At 34.8% G+C, this 23,456-nt stretch overlaps 1 protein-coding gene and 1 pseudogene across 4 annotated transcripts; one reads left to right on the forward strand and one right to left on the reverse strand.

Moving 5' to 3' along the window:
- LOC122139461 overlaps nucleotides 1-23,456 on the reverse strand; it is a 75,556-nt pseudogene that overhangs the window by 10,866 nt on the left and 41,234 nt on the right.
- Nucleotides 8,476-18,033, forward strand: LOC109083084. 4 transcript variants are annotated; one of them, XM_042737385.1, is made up of 7 exons: nucleotides 8,476-8,522; nucleotides 10,203-10,352; nucleotides 12,813-12,873; nucleotides 12,972-13,952; nucleotides 15,627-15,785; nucleotides 15,899-15,994; nucleotides 16,212-18,033. In XM_042737385.1, exons 3-7 carry the CDS (start codon nucleotides 12,871-12,873, stop codon nucleotides 16,509-16,511), a joined length of 1,539 nt encoding a protein of 512 aa, XP_042593319.1. In that variant the 5' UTR covers nucleotides 8,476-8,522; nucleotides 10,203-10,352; nucleotides 12,813-12,870; the 3' UTR covers nucleotides 16,512-18,033. The 4 variants fall into 4 exon arrangements, with proteins under 4 accessions (XP_042593319.1, XP_042593317.1, XP_042593315.1 ...); XM_042737383.1 differs by lacking the exon at nucleotides 8,476-8,522 and adding an exon at nucleotides 8,605-8,679; XM_042737381.1 differs by lacking the exon at nucleotides 8,476-8,522 and adding an exon at nucleotides 9,090-9,408.

The following is a 23,456-nucleotide window of genomic DNA, read 5'->3' on the forward strand; positions in this document are numbered from 1 at the left end:
ATTTCATGGCCTTAAATGTAATAATATAAGCAATATAAAAACAAAATTTAACAACTCAACGGCAGAATATACAACACCAAAATGGGGTCTCAGCAGGGAAATAAATAGGAAAGAAGCAAAAATATCTGCAGATCTAATGCATTGATCCACAGAGCAGCTGCATTAAGAGTGCTTCCTTTTTTTCCCAAACAAACCCAGCAGTAGTTCCCCAGGAATAAATGGCATACATTTAAATAATAATATGTGTTAGGGAATGGAAAGTTCATGTGTAATAAAGGACAGGACGCGATGCTGTGTAATGCAGCGTCTCACGCTTGTTGACCTTTGGCTTTGTGTGAACAGAAATGACTCAAACACAGCAGACTTGAGTAAAAGCCAATCACAGCAGAAGCATCTGACAATATATGCAGACATACACAGACACACAAACACTCGCAACAGACTTACCGGGTAAACGATATGTCACCACCGCAAGCCTTTAACCTAATTTAACCTGTCTGCTGTGCAGACCAGAACAACACCACATTAAGCAAACTCAACATTGAAAAGCCTCCAGCAATACATATGGAAGATCAACAGACCATATTAGAAGGGTAACCTTACATGCAGTGTCGACTATGAACAGTATGTATTCAAAAAAAGCCAACAGCAATGCTTATTTGCTGTACATCCATCTGTAACAAACCAAAAAAAAAAAAAAAAAAAAAAAAAAGCGAATGAAATGCAGAAATGAGGAGAGGAGGATTTGGCGCTTAGAAACAGCACAGTCAAACTGCGTTCACAAAGTATGAATTAAGAAGATCAACATGTGAATAAAAGATTGTTCTTCAAGTGAATTGAATACATCAAACATTCACAACAGAACATTATTCCCAGAAATGGGAGAGAGGGAGAATGAGGTGTAAGTTTCAGACTTCTTTAAAACTCAGAGGTGTGCTTTGATGTCTGAAATCTAGATCAGCAGTTTAGGAAGACTGATCAAAATGTTTGGACTAAAGTATTCCTTCCATCATTTCTTGAAGCGATGCAGCGTTGCAATGTTGCGCAGTCGACCCATTCACTTGTCACTTGATATGAATTTATGTGAGCTGAGTAAGATCAGATAAGATAGAAATGTATTGATCCCTGAGGGGAAATTTGCTTGTCACAATGGCACAGTGTCACGCACAACAGAACTGCGCATCATAGGCCAGTAAACACAAAAGGGCAAGAGAGAACAGAACAAAATGAACACCATAATAGAGTGAATCACTTACAATACCTAAAATAAAAACATGCACACATAATAAAAACCACACAGGATGTAATCAGCACATGAGTGGCTAACAACAGTTATGTTTGATCGATAGCTTCAAGTTAGAATTGTATATTAATTATACATTTTTCTTTTTCCTCTAGACTGTTATATGCTGGTCGAATACATGCATGCAGTATGTACTCTCAGTACTCGTACTGTTTAGAATTATGTAGAATGTACTGTATACAGTATTCTGTATACTAGAGCTCATGCATGAATGTAATATTGGATGAACTACTGCATTTGACAATGTGCAGGATAGAGCAGAGCTCACTGCGTGGGATATTGTATCCAACAAAGCAATGCACTCAACCTGACCTTCTGCTTGCACGGGGACGAATGAACCAGAAGTAAATTCAAGTGCAATTGTAGCTGTTTTGATTTTAAACTGTACAGTACAGCTTCCCTAAAGTCTGACTTTTGAACTGAAAATAATTCAATTCTGAATTTACTCAATTTACTCTACAAGATCTGCGCTATCCTGAATATGTATGTGTATATATATATGTATTAATTTTTATTTCAGCACTAGCAATCCGAGTACATCAAATTAAAGTAAAATAAAATGTTGCATTAGCAAGAAGCTGTAAAAATGTATGGAATCATGCTTGCGGGTATTTCATACAAAAGATGAAAATAAATAAATGATAATAATATTAATACTACTACTACTACTACTACTAATAAAAATAAAATAAAATGCATTATTTACAGCAGTTTTATGAATCATTATACCAATATTTTTCATTTAATTCAACTTCAGCAGTTGATCTGGAATTTAACAGGCATGCTGAATGTATTTGTATTGCTTTTGGTGCTTTGTACCTTTTTTACTTATTCTAAAGTGTGATCCTAGCTGAATAAGTAATCCATAAGTGATGGTGCAACGTGACATGTTTCAGTTAACTGAGACAACTGACAAGGTTTTCAATCATTCTTCAACTGTTCAACAGCTGCTATAATTCGGTTGGCCTCATCTATAAACATTGACATCTCAAGTGCTGAAGGACTTTCGCCAAATAGACCGCTGACACAGACTTGAGCATCTCAAACTCCCCGTACTGCTCTCAGGTATATCATCATCAGGGGCCAATGATTCACATTACTTTCTCCAGTGCCTGATTTTTCAAGTGACCCATTACACTGTGGCAATGGAAAATCTGAGATGATGGGAATCCCCGCAAAGAGTTAGATAATCAACAGTATCATTCAACATCAAGTCACACGAAGGAGAAACACTAAAAGTATGTGGACACTTGACCACTACATCCATATGTGACTGTGAAGCATTTTAAAATATATGGAGTTAGCCCTCCTTTTGCAGCTGTAACAGCTTCCACTCTTCTGGGACGGCTTTACACTTGATGTTGGAACATGGCTGCAGGGATTTGCTCCCATTCAGACATACGAGGTCAGGCAGTCAGCATTCCAATTCATTCCAAAGGTGGTTTAATTCTGGGCTTTATGCAGGGCAGTCAAGTTTTTTCACACCAGGCTAAGTAAATCATTTCTTTATGCACCTCGGGAGACTGTGAAGCTAAAAATAAAAAAGGTACGACCCATGTTTGATAATGAGAATGCATGGCTATATGCTTGATTTTTTTTGCAATAGCCAAACCCTTTACTTATAACAGGATATCTAAGTACTTTTGGCCATGAATCAGTAGCAGCTCCATAAAATGCTGTATAATAATTGCCTTAATATAGTATTTATCACCTCCTAATGTTGATTTAGAATGTTACAAATTGTGGAGCAATTTGGGTGAGGAAAGAAGATCATATGTCTGTTCTTAGAATAAACAAAACAAACACAACAGAACCATATAAAGGCTATTCGTGTGAGCACATTAAAAACTTAAGGATTTAACATATAGCTTACTTTGTTAATTTGATCCACTACTCCACATAGAAAGAAAAACAGACATGCCAACTAGTTACTGACCTGATGCAAACACATAGCTAAAGTGGACTGATATTGTTTTGGTGGAGCGAGGTTCACGTAAGGTAACGTGAAAATAAGCGGGGCAGTCTCAAATCTGCCCCAATGGCTCTCAATTAGAGCGCGTTGCAGTTCCCCTTTTTAACACAGATTTACATTGCAAAATTGTGGGGCGCTGTTGAGCTCGGTAGGTCTCAGGAACTGTCTGCCCTGCTTAGTATCATGTATACATGCCTGCTAAAGCCATGCGTGGGATTTAAATATAGACTGCTTTACGACTTCAAATAGTCCAGAAAATCCGAAACATATTTGTTGCAGAATGCTGAACACATTTACAATTTATCATTGATTCCGTGTATATAGAGGTGTAAGTTTTGGATGAATATATTGATGAGCCGCGCCTGCCATGAATGCACATGTACAGCACCGAAAATCACACCACATAAAACCGGCGACACATTTATGTTAATTAAAAAGAAATAATTAAATAATGTGCCACTCAGACTCTCTCCTCTAATGAATGTTACCATGCTTTTTCCAGCTGCATTAAAATTCTGCTTAAGTGCCACCTGGCTGACCTTGATCCAGTACCATGCAAAGCCTGATCTCATCAGATCTTCGCGGCTCTAGCAGATCCAGAGAGATGACCTCAAAATCAAAAGGCAGAATTATTGATATCGACAAAGCCAGGTTTATTCTCACTGTCTGGCAGGAGGAGGAGATTAGACCCTCATGTCAGTGCTTGGGGGTCAGGGACAGGGTGCATACTGTATATGGAGGTGAAGATAGCAGGATGTTATGCTTAGCATCAACCAAAAGACGAAGATGTTAATTTCATATGATTAAATTTTGATTTTCCATCAAAAAATCAAAAAATGTGCTCAAAATTGACTCACTCTCAGGCCATCCAAGATGTTGATGAGTTTGTTTCTTCATCAGAACAGATTGGCATTACATCACTTGCTCCCCAATGGATCTTCTGCAGTGAATGGGTGCCGTCAGAATCAGAATCCAAACAGCTGATAAAAAACATCACAATAATCCACAAGTAATCCACACAACTCCAGTCCATCAATTAACATCTTGTGAAGTGAAAAGCTATGTGTTTGCAAGACACAAATACATCATTAAAGTTTAAACCATCACTTCTAGCCAAAATACCAATCCATAATGCTTTCTCCATTGAAAAAGTATATCCCCTGTTGTCCTCTCACATCAAAATCCACTGACATATTTGTTTAAAACAATATATGTGGACTGTCCTCACTTCTAAACAGTGCTTAACCTGTGGATATTTCTCTCCTGATTCAAATAACTTTTCTCACTGGAGAAAGCAATATAATGAAGAGGGCTCATATTTTATCTGGAAGCAACAGTTTAAAGTTAAAAGATGGATTTGTTTATTAAAAACATGCAGTTTGTGGATTACTTAAATTAGTTGTGGATTATTGAGATGTTTTCTTCAACTGTTTGAACTCTCATTCTGATGGCACCCACTGCAGTGTAATGTAATGCTAGATTTCATTCATGAACATATACAGATGTACTGACAGATGCAAACCAACAGTAACAGACAGTTTGATGGGTTTTGTTGGACCAATGTTACCCCTTATTGGTGTCTATTTTTCAGCTCTTATTTTCACCGATTGAACATCAGAATATTTAAAAAGTGACATACAGTAATCAAATGGCAGTTGGCATTGGTCTGTGTCTATCAGTGCAGCATAAATTGGCTTTAAAATTGACAACAGGTGAATAAAATGCACTCTCCCGTTGCCTTCAGCATGAGTTGTTGGCACAGCAGGGTGCATGTTTATTTGTTTGCAATGATGTCTTTAACATGCTGTAATCTAAAGCTATTTAATTTACAATACTGCACTCCTTTTAAAAGGTTTTAGCTGCTGGTACACAGTGGCCAATTCAAGACGCAGTCTTCTACTCACTGCTTCAGACACCATGCTTTGTCAATTGGTGCTTTAATTTTTAACTAGAGATGGATTTCTTTTTATCCAGTTGAACGGCTTTTAAAGAGGTTTATATAAATGCACAATTTTGATACTCAGACACTTTTTTGACTGTTATCACATGTTGGCTGTGGAACTGACATGTCTTGTATTTTATTTGTCTTTGTGTCTGTGGTTAGCATCATTCTTCTTTTAATCTTATAAAATAATGGGATCTTAAAGGGACAGTTCATCCAAAAATGAAAATTCTGTCAGTATTTACTCACCATTACGTAATTCCAAAGCTGTATGACTATGTTTCTTCGAAGGAACAGAAAAGATGATATTTTGAATCATTTCAACTTTTCCCCCCAATAAAGGCCAACAACATTGGATCCCATAGAATTTCATTTTCTGGGGGAAAAAAAATCTAAATATTTTTTGTGCTTCACAGAGAAAGTAAGTCACACAGGTTTGGAACAACATGACTGTGAATAAATGATGACAAAACTTTCTTTATTTTTTTGGAACTATCCCTGTAATTGCAACTGATGCTCCTGCTCTGGGATATGTCAAATCAACTAAATACTTTAATTTCTCAATCTACCATTTGAATAAGATATTTCTAAAGGATTTCATGCACAACTTTTACAGTATCTCACATCATCATTCAAAATCTTATTGGACATGGATGTGCCAATGTCAAAGGAATGACTCATTCTTTGGAATATTGAGAACAAAGAAAGCAGACATTCAGAAAATTGCAGATGGCACATCTGACAATATCTCCATTCCATCAGCCAGAGTATTTCCTCAGACGGGTAACAGAAGGAGAGAAACCTTCTCAAAGTCCTAAGAGATGAGACCACAGAGTCAAACAAGACAGCAGGAATATCTAGAGACAACTGATACAGGCTGTCGGATTGTTAAGTTAGAAGTACTTGGCATCTAAACACATCCCCTATGGTAGAAAACTATTCAAGAAACTCATCAAATATACAAGAGAAATCAGAACCATAATCCCCAAGGACTCATATCTTAGCCTTACAGCTAAGAGATATATATATATATATATATATATATATATATATATATATATATATATATATATATATATATATATATATATATATATATATATATATATATGGCCTACTGTAGGAGTTTGATGCTCTTTCAAGGTCATGATTGTTTTTTTTTTTTCAACAACAATAAAAACAATAAAAAAAAGACAATTAACTGCACTAACATGATAAATTGAAAGTCCTGATTATAATATTCTATGATTCACTTAAATCATTTCATGCAGTAATAGCAATAGATATGCTAATAGTGAATAAATGCAATTCTATTACCAGCCTCTTGACATTCAAGCCTTTTGAATTCTTATGCAAAAGCCTTTAGCAATACATTCAAGCATGGTTATATTTACTAAATATATAATGTAAAACACAATAGTGTGATAGTTTGTGACCACATCTCATATTTGAGTGGTTATATATGTTCATTCCATTATATTAATTATTGAATTATGCAGGAGCAGTGACTGGCTCCTTCAAGATAATGTTAATTAGCATTATTGTTAAGTGTTGAAAGGAACAATATCTAATACACAGCAGTAAGTTTCACTGTTGCTGTGTGATTATGGAAATTAAAACAAAGAAAAACATTAAACCTGAGCTATTTGAAAATGCAGCTTTGATGTGACTCCCAAATGTCAAAACCCATGAGTCCCAAGCACATGATTTGAAGAGCATACTCAAACAAAAATCCCAGAAAAGAGCTGCTGCTATAATTTATTTTTAACACATAAAATTGACATATAGGAAACACTGAATTGAGTTCTGAACACATCTTTATGATTTTATGACTTATGAACATATACTCTGAACATATATTTGGTTGTTTCTTCAACTATGGCACTTTAATTTCCCAGGGGTTGATGTTTCATGTATTAAAACAAGATCACATTAAACACTTTTTACCATACCCTTATTATTTAATTTTTGCAACTTTTAAAATTGGAATAATCAGAATAAATGGCTCACGAAAAAACTGTAAAAAGTCTAAATCACCGTAGAAAATTGTAAATGAATACGTTTGTTCATTTAAATTCAAACTGTAATAATATTACAGATGCTGATAGAATAGAATAATTTCTTAAAGTGCACTGCCAATATTATAATAATTTCCTCAATCAGTATATTTTGTCTTAAACCTCAAGATACAATTTATTTGTTAAACAAAACTGCACAAAACATAAAAAGTTTTGTTTTTAGATAATGTCTTGAATTAAGTTTATGTTCCATGGATTATTGCCAAATTGAAAATAACACAATTTTGTGAAGTTAAAGCTTAAAACAAGTAAAACTGACAAATTGTTAATATGTTCTCAAGCTAATTAATCTTGTTTTGAGATTTTTTACATATTTTAAAACTGCAACAAATACTAGGAAAATTATATTTTGTGGTGTAAAAAATAAAACATAATTCTCACCTCATGAAAATTAGCACCAAACTATTGTTCCTGATATTCTGTGGGGCAGCACTCAAAACCTGGCCACTGGTCTTCCATTTTGGAGAAAAACATGGAGGAAATGGTCTCCGAAATTCTGCTCCCGGGCTGAAAGGACAGAGGAGATATTAAGAAATGAGAATTATATTTCACTCAAAGCTTATTGTAATGAGACTTGAAGATGACCTGTTTTAATTTGTGACTAGAAGCCCTGTTCCTGTGTTGAATCTCTAGCTTCTGTTCAGTCAGTTAAATTTAGGTTCTTTGAGTATATTCAACAGTAATATGAAATAAAATCTCTATTTCTTTCAAATGAATTTCAATAGAGCTCATACCAAATTCTAACCCAAAGAAAATCTTCATAAAGGACATAAATCCTTGTTTACTTATGTTACCTGGTGGATTCCTTTATATACAGTTTGGTATTTCATTGATGACATTTTATTTCTTTTGAAATATTGTTTTTGCCCAATATGAAATGTTACATAAAGGTTTTTTTTAATTACTTGTGAAAATATTACTGAAAATTGTACAATTTACTGATGTACATTTAATGCAGACAAAAGTGATTTTGTGAGTGAGTGACTGAATCATTTATTCACCTGATTTGTTCAAACACACTGATTCATTCAGGAACAAAACAAGTGATTAAGAATGAGTCAAAGAATCATTCACTTAACAGAGTTTTATTTTTTTTGTTAGAAATCACTTACTTATTTTAGTTTTTTTGAGAGCTTATTCATTTAAGGGGTTTACATTTTGTTTGTTTTATTAGTTAGTTTTTTTTGCTGCCATTTTGGACTTGGAGCGGGGAGAAACAGGTTTCAGGTGAGTAATTAACGTTAATTAATTGTAGGCACTTGAAATGCAAAGTGGACATGAGTTGTTTTTCTTCTTCTTTTTTTTTTTACAAACAACGTCTGTCAGTGATGCAAATATGTTTGCGCAGTGGGTGCATAGTTTTCATAAAGACTTATTGTGGCAGGTATTTATCATTTTCATCTTAAAATGATAGGCTAAGTTATAATGTTGGCATATACTAATATTTATCTTTGAAATTTAAAATGAGATGTAACGTTAAATATGTTGCAATTGAATATGAACCAGTATTCGGAATCAATAAAGCAATCCAATCAGGACCTTGAAGCAAATTATATATTAACGTTAACTTACGCTGTTATATTAGCGTACGTAATTAAAATATGGTTTTCAGCAAAAAATGTCCAAAGTTAATATTGAAGGCTTTTTGTTAGGCTATTGTTAGTCCAGGTTAAGTCTCAATGTGGCGCTATTGTGATGTTTAAGGTGGTTGCACTTAGTATTAACAAATGTAAAGATATTTTTCATAATGGTTAAACCGGATTTTTATAATAATGTTATCCAGTCTGTGGCCAGTTACCGTTAGTGGTAGTCGAGACACAGATGTACGCTGTACATCAATATTGATTCTAGAACAGTCTGCTTTGTGCTCTCGCTGTACTTTGACGTCATACGCCGTTCAAGTCTGCGCAGCGCTGTATGCATATTATGTATATTCAATCTATCCGTCGTACCTGTGTCCTTGTCGACGTCACACGAAACCCACGTCGTAATCGACCTCTTTCCAAAGTCTGGAAAAGGCAGTTTACATTAATAACTTCGAGATAAAATTCGACTATCCGACTATCACGTGAGTTTGTTGTGTGTGTGACCGAAGCGCCATTTGGAAGGCATAGTAAGTTCACTGACTACGCAATAGATGAGACTAACTGTTACTCGCGAAAAGAAGTCTAATTTGTTCGTCCAGCTTCGTACTTAAACTCCTAAACTCTTTTTTTTTTTTTTTTTATGGTATGTACATGTGAACAACTAACTAAACTATAAATCTGCTGAAACCTATAAATATTTCAACAATGACTGGGTACAGGATTTATTTACATTTTTACCAAACTGTAATTTTCTGTACATGTTTTTCTCTGAAGCATGCTGTTTTCCAAGGTGTACAGACTACAGTGTTATTTGCTGTACTTGCTAAAATATCAGTTTATAAAATGTACTGACATTGACTTAAAGTACTCATTTGATAATATATTTTGTCTGTGTGTATCAATGCACACTATTTTAGTTAGCACTTTTGTAATTAGTTGTCACCAAATGACTACTATGTCTTAAGCAGTAAACCTTAACCCATTTTGGTTTCCATAGTGAATGTAGGACAATAAAGAACATCACATTTATTAAAAGTGGCATAATACATTATTATTCCTCATGCAAGGCTGGTCAAGCATGAATTAGCGCAAAATTATTTTCTGCATCAAATAAAAGGTATAATGAAATCGAAATAATAAAATGTATAAAATAAATATATAAATTGGAACAAGATCATTATCATGTTTGACATTAGTTAAAATGCTGAAGAATATTACTATTTTAAGTGCAATACATTTTCATATTGCAAATCATTTTCAAATTGATTTTCAAATATGTTTTGAAATAAGGTTGTAACTCATTCATTTTTCTATTTTCCAGGATTATAAAAATACTTAATGCAGTGTAAAAACTGCAAATTCAGCAGTTCGAGTGAAGAGGTCCTTCTAAAGCACTATCGGCTGCATCACCCAAGCATTTCCAGCTGGCCTTGTATTCATACGGGGTGTGTTTGTGTCTTCAGGACAGCAGGTGCTTTAAAATCCCACCTATCTACATCACACCAAAACCGTCACAGAGTCAGTAAAGAACTTTCAACAATAAGTTGTGAACTGTGTGAATTCCAAGAGATTTGCAGTGAGAAACGTTTCTTCATTCACCTTGGAAATCATCTTAAACGAAAAGAAACAATTAATTGTCCCTTTAAAGGATGTGGATTTAAAACAAACAATCGGCCAACGTTCAGCTCTCATAGAAGCAGAATACACAGAAAGCATACACTAAAAGACTTTAGAACTGCAATACAAACGGTCTTCGAGAGGATTGATAATGAAGTGCCATCTATCTCACAGATCTCTTCAGAAGTCGAAATGGAGATGATGATAGAATACAGTTTGATGAAAATGTAAATAGTCAAACACTTGAACAACAAAATTGCATCTCTTTTTTTGTGTATGCAGACTGTGTTCCATGTTTCAAAAGATGCTACTCGGAAAATAATTGAGGAACTTAAAAGTATTTTGTTGTTCTCCAAATCTCAGGCCCTTCATAGTGTAGAATCAATTCTCACAAAGCACAACGTTAATGTTGAAAGTAACATTGTCAAAGAAATTGCAGATACAGTGTGTTTGACAAATCCACTTTTAACAGCAATATCTGCAAAGGGTATTTTGTCTACTGACTACAGAAGATCTCTGTATTTCAAACAACACTTTCCTTTAATAGAACCTACAGAATATCTTTATGAACATACCCAGAAAGCATCCTTTGTTTATGTGCCAGTCATTCAGGTACTTGAAACTCTGCTAAGTTTACCATGTTTTTTGGATAAAGTTGAATTTACAAACGAACATTTAGCTGGACAGTACAATTCGTTTCAAGATGGGAAGTACTACAGGGAGAATGTGTTTGTTGCAGAAGAAGAGGTTGTTCTGAGTTTGGCCTTTTATATAGATGAGTTTGAAGTTTGCAACCCATTAGGCACATCCAGAAAAATTCATAAAATTACTGCTGTCTACTGGATGATCTTAAATTTACCTGCAAAGTGGAGATCTACTTTAACATCAATTCAGTTAGCTGTTTTAGGAAGGAGTGTTGATGTTAAAAAATTTGGCTATGACAAATTATTGGAACCTTTGATAAAAGATTTGAAAGCTTTGGAGCAAAATGGTGTGTTTGTGGAGACTTTGGGGCATTATGTGAAGCCAACTGTTTTTTTCTGTGTATGTGCAGATAATCTCGGAGCCCACAGTCTTGCAGGCTACCAGGAAAACTTTAATGTTGATAAGTTCTGTCGGTTCTGTTTGATAAGTCGTGATCAAATAGCAACTGTTAAGGCTAGTGATTTCCCTCTGAGGACTGTTGAAGAGCACAATTCATTTGTGGAACAGCTTAAGCAGAGTGACACCCTGCAGAGTGTTAATGGTGTAAAGAGTGAGTGTTCATTAAGCAAACACTTGAGAAACTTTCATCCAGTCACTGGGTTTCCCCCAGACATTTTACATGATTTTTTTGAAGGGGTCATACCTGTGGAATTATCTTTGTGTCTCAGAGATTTGATCTCAAAAGGTTACATTACTCTTGAAGGATTAAATCACTCAATCAAAACATTCCCTTACAAGTACTCTGACAAGGTCAACAAACCAAAGGCAATTCTAAAATCAGGCCTAGTTAAAGGATCAATTGGGGGTAATGGTCATGAAAATTGGTGTTTGTTGCGCTTACTTCCTTTAATGATTTGGGATTGCGTCCCAGAACACGAGCCATCATGGGAAATATTAATGGACCTAAAAGAAATTGTAGAAATTGTCCTATCACACAGTCTCTCTGAAGAAACTCTGTGTTACTTGTCATGTAAATTGGCAGATCACCGCTTGCTTCTGACTTCCACGTTTCCAGACTTCAAATTAAAGCCGAAGCACCACTTCATTGACCACTACCCACAACTGACAAAATGCTTTGGACCTTTGGTGAACGTGTGGACTATGCGATATGAGTCCAAGCACTCATTCTTTAAGAATGTAGCACGTGATATTCACAATGTGAAAAATTTGCTGCTTACTCTTTCTGTTAAACATCAGCAAATGATCGCCTATCATTTGAATGCTCAAAGCCTTTTGAAATCCGAGTTTATATGTTGAAAAAGTGGATGTGGTTAAAAATATCACTGTTAGATGCAAAACTGAAATGTGCTATACAAAGAAAGTTTCCTCATGTGTACACTGTGTCACTGTCCAAAAATGTTTGTCTGTATGGAACTCAATATGCTAAGGACATGATTATATCTGCTGGACAATCCAATGGACAGCCTGAGTTCTTCAAGATAGAGCACATGTTGCTCTGTCCTGACAAAGTCTCCATTGTATCTAAAAGACTTTCTGCCTGGTATATTGAACACTTGAGATCTTATGAACTTGTGGAAAGCAACTATGCTGACATGGTTGTCCTTGATCTTGATGACTTAAATGATTATCACCCATTGATTCCATACAGGCTTAGAGACCGAGTCCTTGTGACCCTGAGGACATACCTGCACCATTAAACTTGCCTGATGGTATGTGTAAAGTTAGTTTTTTTTTTTTTTTTTTTGGAAAAAATACTGGTGTTTTTTTTTTTTTACTTAACTTTCTCTGTCTACCTCTCGGTTTACAGGCTTTACTACTGCGAGTTGTCATTTCGTCAACTGATGCCCGGCGACTTCAGCTTTTTGAAGTGCCACAGTCTGTGGAGTCCCTTATTAGTATTCTGAAGGAGAAACTGCAGTTACAAGGACAGTTTGTCTTGCAGTTTGAAGACCCTGATTTTGGGAATGCCCTTTGCAGCCTGACTGACATCTCGGAACTGCCCAGTGACAAAGCAGTCTTGCATATTCAGTGGTGCAATTCATCATTGTCTGAAACCAGCCTTTCTGTGTCATCTCTTGATACTGCTAGTGTTGATGACTCTGATGGATCCTTGACCAGCACCACAGCCTCTGTACAAAGGTATTTGCGCACAACCTCAGAATGGCCACTGCCATTCCCCATCCCACCCCTGTCATTTGATGTCGAGCTAAAACTACGACGAGGCAATGAGACATATGCAGAAACACAGACAGGCATTGATGTGACCAGAGACATAAAGATGGAGATTCTTGATAAAATAGTTCAGGCTGTTTTTGACATAAAGGCATATCCTAACAATCAAGAAATTGAGTCCATTGCATCTGCACTGATTTCCAAGTATCCATGCCTTAAGGAGCCTGGCAAAGGTAAGGGCTATGAAGGATGGTTGATCAGCCTAAAGAACAAGCTAAACAATTACCGTTCAAAATTGAGAGCAGCAGGCTGCAATGAAGTTAGTGTGAACAAGAAGCGTAAGGATGTTGAACATGGACATGGTTTCACCATGAAAAAAGCAAAGCGTGGAGAAGTGAATTTTGTCCCAGAACATCCATGCAACCACACTGATGCTTCACTTGAAGAACAAAGACGTTTATTGATCGATGAAACCAAAAAGGCAAGAAGCAGCATGGTGGTCATAAGTGAAAAAATGGAATTAACCTTTTCCCTGAGGAGAAAAGAAGTGGTAGAAGATCAACCAATGGTTGTAGACGTGCAGCAGAGGTGGCCTGCACTTTTTCTCCAGGAGCAGGTAATTATGTCAGGTTTTTCTTTGTTTTAAAAAGGCTAATTTAAATGATTTTGTATTGTTTGTTTATTATCCTAAATTTGTTAGAAACACATGAAATGTTTTTATTACTTAAAGGGTTCGTTCACCCCAAAATGATAATTTTATTATAAATCACTTAACCTTGTGTCGTTCTAAAACACCAAGTGATCTGATTGTCTCCAGATCACATTTTCAGATATTTTTAATGAAAACCAGGAGGCTTCTGTCTGTCCCACTGACTTGCGTTAGTTTCACGATTCCTTTTTCCCAGAAAAGAATAAGACATCTCCAAAAAGGTCCGTATGCCATCAGTCATTCAATAATAATATTATGAAGTGACGAAAACACTTTTGTGCACAGAGAAAAAAACAAACAATTTTTTTCAACAAGTTGTTCTCAAAGTAATTCATTGCGCGTTCACGAGCAGACTACGGCATATGCTGACGTCACCTGCTGATGTAGTTGCCAATGTTTCTGTTTTTGCGCCTTTTTTATTTAAGCCATTATGTAAACATTGTAAACAATACTTGAACAGCCCTTATAAATGCGCACATTACTTGCCAGTGTATTCTGTGTCTGCACACTGGCAACTACATCAGCAGGTGACCTCAGCAACATACAACATAGTCTGCTCGTGAACGCGTACTGAACGACCAAGGAGGAGAACAAATTGTTGAATAAAATCACTCGTTTTGTTTTCAGTGCGCACAAAAGTGGTTTTGTTGCTTATAATAATATTTTTGAACTACTGATGGCACATGAACCTTTTTGGCAATGTCTTTTATGCTTTTCTGGGGGAAAAAATTGAAACAAACTCAAGTCAATTGGACAGACAGATGCCTCCCTGGTTTTCATCAAACACATTTTTTATTATTTTTGAAGACAATCGGATCACTTGGCGTTTTAGAACAACACGGGTAAATTATTTATGATAAAAGTTATCATTTGGGGTGAACTAACCCTTTAAGGCACCAAATGTAATACACATTTTAACCATCTGTGACTGCCATTTCTAGCTGGATGATGTTTATTTCCACTAACAAGGTCAACTTAACTTGAAATACTATTCATGCAGAAACACTACTTGTAGCAATATCAGCGTGAATCTAATGTCAAGTTTTCATAAGTCAGTCAGGGTGTCCTTTAATACAGTCAGTCCTCATGACCCCCTCCCGGAACATTTTTGTTTTCTTTCTATGTAAAAGATGGACAATTCTATTTCCATACTTAACACACTAACAGATTGATAAGTTGAATCCTGCATTTTATATTTTATATTTACAGGTAGGCCTGTAAAAAATATTGTGGTAGGTGGGTCACGAGGACTGGAGTTGAGAAACACTGTCTTAATAGGCGTTTAGACCATAAATAATGTTAAGTATGGAAACAGAATTGTCCATCTCTTACATAGAAAGAATTGTCCATCTCTTACATAGAAAGAAAACAAAAATGTTCCGGGAGGGGGTCATGAGGACTGACTGTATTAAAGGACATCCTGACTGACTTGTGAAAACTTGACATTAGATTCACGCTGATATTGCTACAAGAAGTGTTTCTGCATGAATAGTATTTCAAGTTTAGACAAATGTTTTTTTTAATCCAGTTTATGCTTTAAGTTTTGTTACTGTAACAACAATATGTTTTTGTTATAAACAGATTGCTGAGGAATTCTTCAGAATCACGAATAAAGACCTTCTTGATGTCTTCAGGGCAGCTATGGATAGATTTACACCTAAGCTCTTGAAATTATACAGAGCTAGAAAAGCTGCATTTGGAGAGGACATGGAACAGCTCCTAGAAAGACTTGATGAAAGGGCAAGTTTAGTTTCATAACTTAAATGTTGTGGAGGTTTTTTCACATTAGGTTGGCTGAGATGAACGGTTTTCTTACTTTGGCTAATTGTTTGTTACCTCTGTATGTTTTGAAGGTGACCGATGTTGTTAATCACAGAAGGACTACTGCTTTGAAAGGCCTGCCTTTGTTTCTTCGAGAGGACCCAAACAAGCTGTTCATGACATGCAAAGTAAGTAGTAAATACTTCAAAAGGCTTACAGTTTTTAGATTTTATTATTTTAGTTCATTAGGTTTGTTTAAAAAAAGGGAATATTTACTTGTTCTAGTCTTATGTTTGTCAGTCTGCAAGTGTTGACTGTTTTAATGACTATTGACTTTTACAGTCTATTATGGATAGAATGCAACTACAAAATATCTGTTCTAGTAGATTATTGTTTGTGTAACAGGACACCGAAGATGGGGCAAAAGGAGTGTCTATTGCCATTCTGTGTGTTTTGGAAGATGAAACCCAGGCGACATCACCCGAGGTTGTGAACATTGCTGTTGTCTTGGAGCAGGTCGTCGTTTTGAAAGATCTCCCAGATATTTCTACTGCTCTTGCATACCTTTTTGGCCTTCTGTATGCATTAAACATGTCCTATCCTCAAGCTCTTAAGTACACTTTTGACACCATTCAGAATGTTTTCATGGAGCTGGGATCTGGATGCACCAAACGTGTACTTTCTCTGAAGAACAAACTGTTGTAAAGAAAATAAGAACAGTGTTTTTGGGATCCTTTTTGGCGTTCATTTGTTACAAGACCTAAAGTGCGCTTGGATACAAGGTCTGGGGATTCTTTTAGTTGGCATCTCTGTTTCTTGTTACAGATGTCAAACTGTTCCAAATGCACCAAAATGTGTGCTTTCTCTGAAGAACAAACTGTTGTAAAGAAAATCAGAACAGTTGTTTTGGGATCATCTTTGGCGTTCATTTGTTACAAGACCTAAAGTGCAGCTTGGATACAAGGTGATTATTTTAGTTGGCATCTCTTTTTCTTGTCATCAGATGTCAGACTGTTCTTAAAGTGTACAGTACAGCATACCATACCAGGTTAGTGGTTGCAGTAAGCATGTCTGTTCTTATAAATGGTTGTTTAAAATTGAGGGATAGTTCATCCAAAAATTAAAATTGTCACATTTTGTCACTCTTATTTTGTTACAAACCTGTATAAATGTCTTCGTTCTGAGGAACATGAAGAAAGATGCTTTGAGGAATGTTTGTAACCAAACCGTTCATGAGCCCCATTCACTTTTATAGTAGGAAAAAAGAATACTATAGAATCGAATGGGGCTCGTGATCTGTTTGGTTACAAACATTCCTCAAAATATCTTATGTTCATCAGAACAAATACATTTATACAGGTTTGTAACAACATGGGAGTAAGAAAATGACACTATTTTCATTTTTGGGTAATCTATCCTTTTAAACAAAACTGTAAAAATGTGTTTTAAATGTTGGTTTAAATGTGGTAATTTGAAAAGGTTTAGATTACGGAACATGTCAAGACATTAAAAACATTTTATTGTTGATACAAAGAAAAATCCTAAATTGATACCAACAAGTTTTATGCTGTTTTTGTGTATATTTAAGTGATTTAATGAGAAATTGTATTGCACTGATTTTTGTTGGTGTTAAAAATTCTGTATGCTTAGTGTATGCAAAATTTAAGTTCCTACTGAAGATGGAATCTGGACTTTTTCTTTAAAGTGCAGCTGTTGTGTCACAACTTTAAAAAAAAGTTAAATATTGTGAACCGAGTTTGTGCTAGTGTAGCATCTTATTTCTAATTGAAATAAATGATAAAGTAAATGTTTTATGATCTGTCTTTATTTTGCCAATTGAACATTTCTCATCCACAAAACATAAAAAAGCTAATTAACTGAACAACAGCAATTGCAGTGACATAAATATAATTATTAGGAAAATTAAAAAATCAGGATTGCGTAAACAAGCAAGTGTTAGTTGGCTAACATGCATAATAATTTTGCCAATTGAAAATTCTTCATCCACAGAACATAAAAAAGCAAATTAACTGAACAACAGTAGTTGGTGTAAAACAAAAATCTTAATTGGGAAAATATGAAAATCAGAATTGCAAAAACAAGCAAGTGTTAGTTGGCTGAACATTGTATCATTACTATGTGTAATTATTTAAAATACATTGAGACAACGCAAAAGTCTTAATGCATCAGGTTGACTCACTTTTTTGCGTTTTCGCAGCAATTTTTTTTTTACAGTGCATGCATTCTCTTGTCAGTAGCTGTCACCTGTAATATTCACAATCCCTCTTGTCGGCTCATGACTGAAGCCCAGTGGGAGTCTCACATGGCGCTCATGGGAAGGTTTTGTTTGGAAGGGAGAGAAAGGATGAGATGCAGGTGTAACTGAGCATTTTTCTGCATTCTGAGGCATGACTTCTGAGCTTCCTTTGATCTCTAGAGTTCTACCTTTTCTTACATTCAGACAAGAGAGCTTCATCTGGGCTGCACACCTATATATCTGAGCAGTATCATCCACCAGCGGAAAAAAACTCGAACCTAAGAGGTTAATTTGACAGTGGAAATTGAAAAAATATTAACCGAAGAATTAACTGATTTGTTATTACATTATAGATCAGATATAAGTGGTGTTTTGCTTCTCCTTTTCTTTTAAGATTTATAGACAGACATAAAGTGGGGTTCAAAAGACTGAGACAACATTATAATATATTGGGGTTTAAATCAGGAAATAAACAAGTTTTATGAACATTTCAAAAAGGTTAGAGTTGTTAAAAATAAAGTTATGTAAATGAAAGAGAACTGATCAATTTATTAAGATTATTAAAGAGAATTTCACCAAGTATGCCGAGTATGCATACTTTTAATGTAATACAGAACTTACAATTTTGTATTAAAATGAGAAATTTGTAAAATACAAGCATTTTAACTAGTTGTCTTTGACTTTTTGGAATTTGAATTTTTGGATTGGAAACTGAAAGAGATAAAAAATTTCACTTACTGTACCACAGAAAAATATGTTAATCACATTTGATTTATTTATTTAATATTTTAGATAATAGTTAAGTAAAATGAAGAGGAAATATTCTGTATTGTTTCAAGATAATAATCAAATAATGTTACTCATCACATTTGAAAACGTTAACAAAAAATAAAATGAAGAGAAAATATTCTAGGTTACTATTTTAATCTAATCTAATCTAATTTAATCAAATTATATAAATATTATAGAATTTTGCATTAGAATGAGAAAAAGCAAACAAGCATTTTTACTAGTTGTCTCAGACAACTGGACCCCACTGTAAGAATTGAAATGATCTGGATAAAACTGACATTGATCAAAAGTCCACTCGCCACAGAAAAATAAATAAGTTACTAATCACATTCACGCCGGGTTGGGAGAGCATTCTAATTAAATCAGTCTGTTTCCCTCCTCTAAAATTGATGAATGTGTCACAAGCCGAACAACAGAGCAAACCCAAATGCTTGCTCCCTGTCTTTTTTTACATGGCTAATCTATAAAAGGAATTTCACGAAGACTCTGACAGGTTGAGACATGAGATAAACACTGTCATATTGGCCATGTCAGGTGAGCTGCATATGCACGGCTAATCTGACAGGGTGGAAGTAAAATGAATTTTCTAACTTGACATCAAGAGCAATCTCATTCAAAGATGACAGTCCATCCAGCCCCTCTGCCTTTAGTGCCAACAATTTATAGACATGACTCATCTCCCTATCAGGTTATTTAAATGTCAGGTGATTGCCAAGACCGCTGCTACTGATGTAATATGGACTGCATTTTAGTCATCTGATATAAGCTTGAAACTTTTGAATAATGTTGATTGCAAATGTGACAATAAAACAATAACTGATAAAGCACTTCACAATCAAACAGTGACAATATTTCAAACCTCTCGTAAATCAGCATGAGCACAATATTCAGACAAACACAATCACACCACAACAGATATTATTATTAGAACCACAAGATGAGCCCTGCCCATAATTACTGACATCATCACATCCTCACAAAAATGATCACTAATTTGATAAAGTTTATTAAGAAAATAAAATATGCAAACTCCTTTTAAACCAAAAACACTGATCTGTAATATTATATTATGTTGCAATTCTATTAAAATTTTATATTAAAATAAAAAAAAATGCAAAATATAAGCATTTTTACTGATTTTTTCAGACTTTTTGACCCCACTCTAAGAATTTAAATTATTTGTATAAAACTAAAATTGATCAAAAAACACATTCAGCATTAAAAAATAAATACAGCATGCTACTAATCATATTTGAAAATTAAGTTGTAATTAAGTATGTAAAATGAAGAGGAAATATTCTAGCTTACTATTCAAATACTAAATTTGTGACATTGAGCATGCAAACTTTTCTGTCTAATCTAATCAATAAAGAATTACAGTATTTTTTTTATATAAATATTGTGGGTGGGGCTCTTCTTGTGGTTCTAATAACACAACAGATAGTATTAGTAGAACCACAAGATGGGCTCCACCCACAGTTAGTGACATCATAGCATACATATGCATGGGGGGGGGGGGGGTATAAAATTGCCTTTTCACATGTTTTGCTAAACTATTTTAGGTATGATTTCTGCTGTTTAGAAAAAAAAAAAAAACCAAACAAACAGGAAAGTTCACTCTCGATCTGACAAGCTCTAATCTCATTGACTTACTTTATCTGACTTGTAAGGGCGCACAAGATTTTTAATCAATCTGTTTGGAAACAAATTTGTGTTTACAAGGTACCAGATTGACAACGAGTGCTTCTGGACATATGCGTAATATGTATAGCCAATTATTACGTCAATCAGTTGATTAAAAACCTGAACTCTCGAGTACAACAGAGATTTGTCAGCAAGGCAACGTTTAATAAAACAAAGTGAAAAGTGAAAGTGAAAGTCGTGACATTTGCCAAGTATGGTAACCCATACTCGGAACTGGTGCCCTGCATTTAACCCATCCAAGTGCACACACACAGCAGTGAGAAGACCATTTATAATAACGGACCATTTATAATATATTCCTGTTTTCCAATAACAATACCACTTAAAATTTTAATATATGATAATTAATGTAAATCTAATTCACTCATTTACAGGTAAAAATCCCCAAATACTCATTCATTTGGAGTTCGGCCCAGCAAAGGGACCATATTTGTTTAGGACAAAGTAATTGAAGAGCATCATCCAGCAGGGTTTGCCAATTAGCTAATGGGATCAGCCATCATAACTTTAAATTCAGCCCTCAGCACATATCCTGGTGTGATTGATTTCACCTAGAGACATTTGCTATGTCATTAACATGACCTGAGAGAGGACTTCATTACTGGATAAAGAGGTACAGTCGACAGTCCAGCATTTTAATTTAGCACTGAGGATTACAGTTATATTCAGTCTCATAACTCAGTGTGTAATCCGCAGCCTGCGATGTTGGGAAGCCAATTATTCATTAACACACACAGATAGAGTATGAGTTATCGAGTCAAACTTTCTGCATCGTTTGGATGTGATTGCTATTCAATAGACACGCAAGGAGCGAACAGCCAATATATAATGAACGTCATGTCAAAATGAATCACTTACCTCTCAAATCAAGCTGACAATATTACTCTTACATATGCTATGTATATTTATATACAGATGTTCACCCTAATCTTGGAGTGGGAAATGAGCACGTAGCCATAGTAACAAAATTTATGGCTAATATGTCACTGGTTTGAAATTAGCACAGCTAATGAAGCCTGTGTGCAAGTTTTCAGCTAGAAATGTTTGAAGCCCTAATGAGGTTTCCATGGTAAACTGTATTTGATACATTTCTGGAGCAAAATGAAAAAGAAAGCCTAAAAAAAAATAAGCATCTCATCTGAAAGAATATAAATAAAAAGCATTACACAAACTATTTTTACTCGGCTCTAAAGCACAAATATTCAGTAGCAATACTTGCTATTGATATATACTGTATATAAACTACCATTCAAAAGTTTTTTTTTTTTTTTTGTTAAAGAAATTAATACTTTTATTCAGCAAGGATGCATTAATTTGTGTCAGTAAAATGACATGTATGACAACGTGTAATGCTTTTCTGAAGAATCTTTTGACACTAAAGACTGGAGTAATGGCTGCTGAAATTTCAGCTTTGCCATCAGAGAAATAAATTAAAATAGAAAACAGTTATTTTAAATTATAATATTTCACAATATTTACAGCCTTGGTGAGGATAAGAGACTTTAAAAAACATGAAAACGACAAACTTTTTAACAGTAGTCTCATATATGATGAAATATTTGTGATTTACATGCTCACAAAAAATTATATTTTATAAGGAACCTAAACGTTTAAATGGCCATTAATAATAAAAGGTACTTTTTGCTCCATAATAGTATATTTACAGCTACAGGGATTAACTGGGCTATGTTAACCAGCCAAACCCTCAACCCCTCGGTTGAACACAGATGGTATTAGGAGGAGAGAATTGCATTTTAATAGACAAAAATTAGTATGCGCCCCTGTGTGCAAGGTGAGTCATCTATATTTTGGTTGGTTTCCCAGAAGGAAGAGAAAGTCAATTTTTAAATTTGTACATATCCTAAAAAATCATTTTAGCATATGGATGAGCTCAAAGCTACTGTTCCAGACAAGCACTAAAAGCCACAAAACTCCAATTTTGATTTCATGGGTTCTTTTGAGAGCTGAATTCTCCAGTGGCTCTCAGATACTCACAGTAGAGAATAGTACCATGAGGGGTCTTGCTCTTCATTGTCAAATACACGGTCCTCCTGTCCTCAGAGAAATGGTTTGTAAAGTGCGTGTCTGACTGAAACAGGGATGTCAGAGACAGCAACTCCAAGAAAGAGGTACCATCAAATCAAGGGAAAAAGATTGTTGCATCTTAAAAGAGAGAGAGAGAGAAAGAGAGAGAGAGAGAGAGAGAGAGAGAGAAAAACAATTCTGTTGTAAAAACGTAAATTTGACAATTCAAGTAAACATCTGTCCTTTGCACAGTTTTGTCCTTAATAATTATGGATTTTAAATGTATGAGGTATGACAAATAAATTGTATAGAAGGGCAAATATTTCCATGTCTACATACACATACAGTATGTCAAACATTTGGAATAATTAAGTTTTATTTTAATGTGTTTAAAAGATATTATTTGATCAAAAATAAGTAATAACAGAAAAAAGGTAAAATAGTAAAACAATTAAAAGAAAACTTTTGGATTTGAATATATTTAAAAAAAATAATTAATTCCTGTGAGGCAAAGATGAATTTTCAGCATCATTACTATAGTCTTCAGTGTCACAGGACCCTTCAGAAATAATTCTAATATGCTGATTAACTGCTTAAGAAACATATTTTATTATTATAAGCAATGAGAGTGGCTTGTTTTTGGTCCCATACATACATACATACATACATACACACACACACACATATATATACTTTAGAAACATATTTTATTATTATAAGCAATGAGAGTGGCTTGTTTTAACACAGGATTTATTTAACAAAAAGGGAAAACAAAACCCCAGGGGGGAAAAACAAGGGCTAGGGTAGACAGTAAATAATTCTACAAAACGCAATAAACAAGGTAAACAAAGACTCTGAACACTAACTACTAA

Source organism: Cyprinus carpio, chromosome B13 (assembly GCF_018340385.1).
Source record: "Cyprinus carpio isolate SPL01 chromosome B13, ASM1834038v1, whole genome shotgun sequence".
Classification (NCBI taxonomy): Eukaryota; Metazoa; Chordata; class Actinopteri; order Cypriniformes; family Cyprinidae; genus Cyprinus; species Cyprinus carpio.

Bases quoted from the DNA above. Each gene is read 5' to 3' on its own strand.
- LOC109083084 (XM_042737385.1), top strand. The intron at 15,786-15,898 runs GCAAGTTTAGTT...TATGTTTTGAAG, and splicing joins TAGAAAGACTTGATGAAAGG to GTGACCGATGTTGTTAATCA. The intron at 15,995-16,211 runs GTAAGTAGTAAA...TTTGTGTAACAG, and splicing joins AGCTGTTCATGACATGCAAA to GACACCGAAGATGGGGCAAA.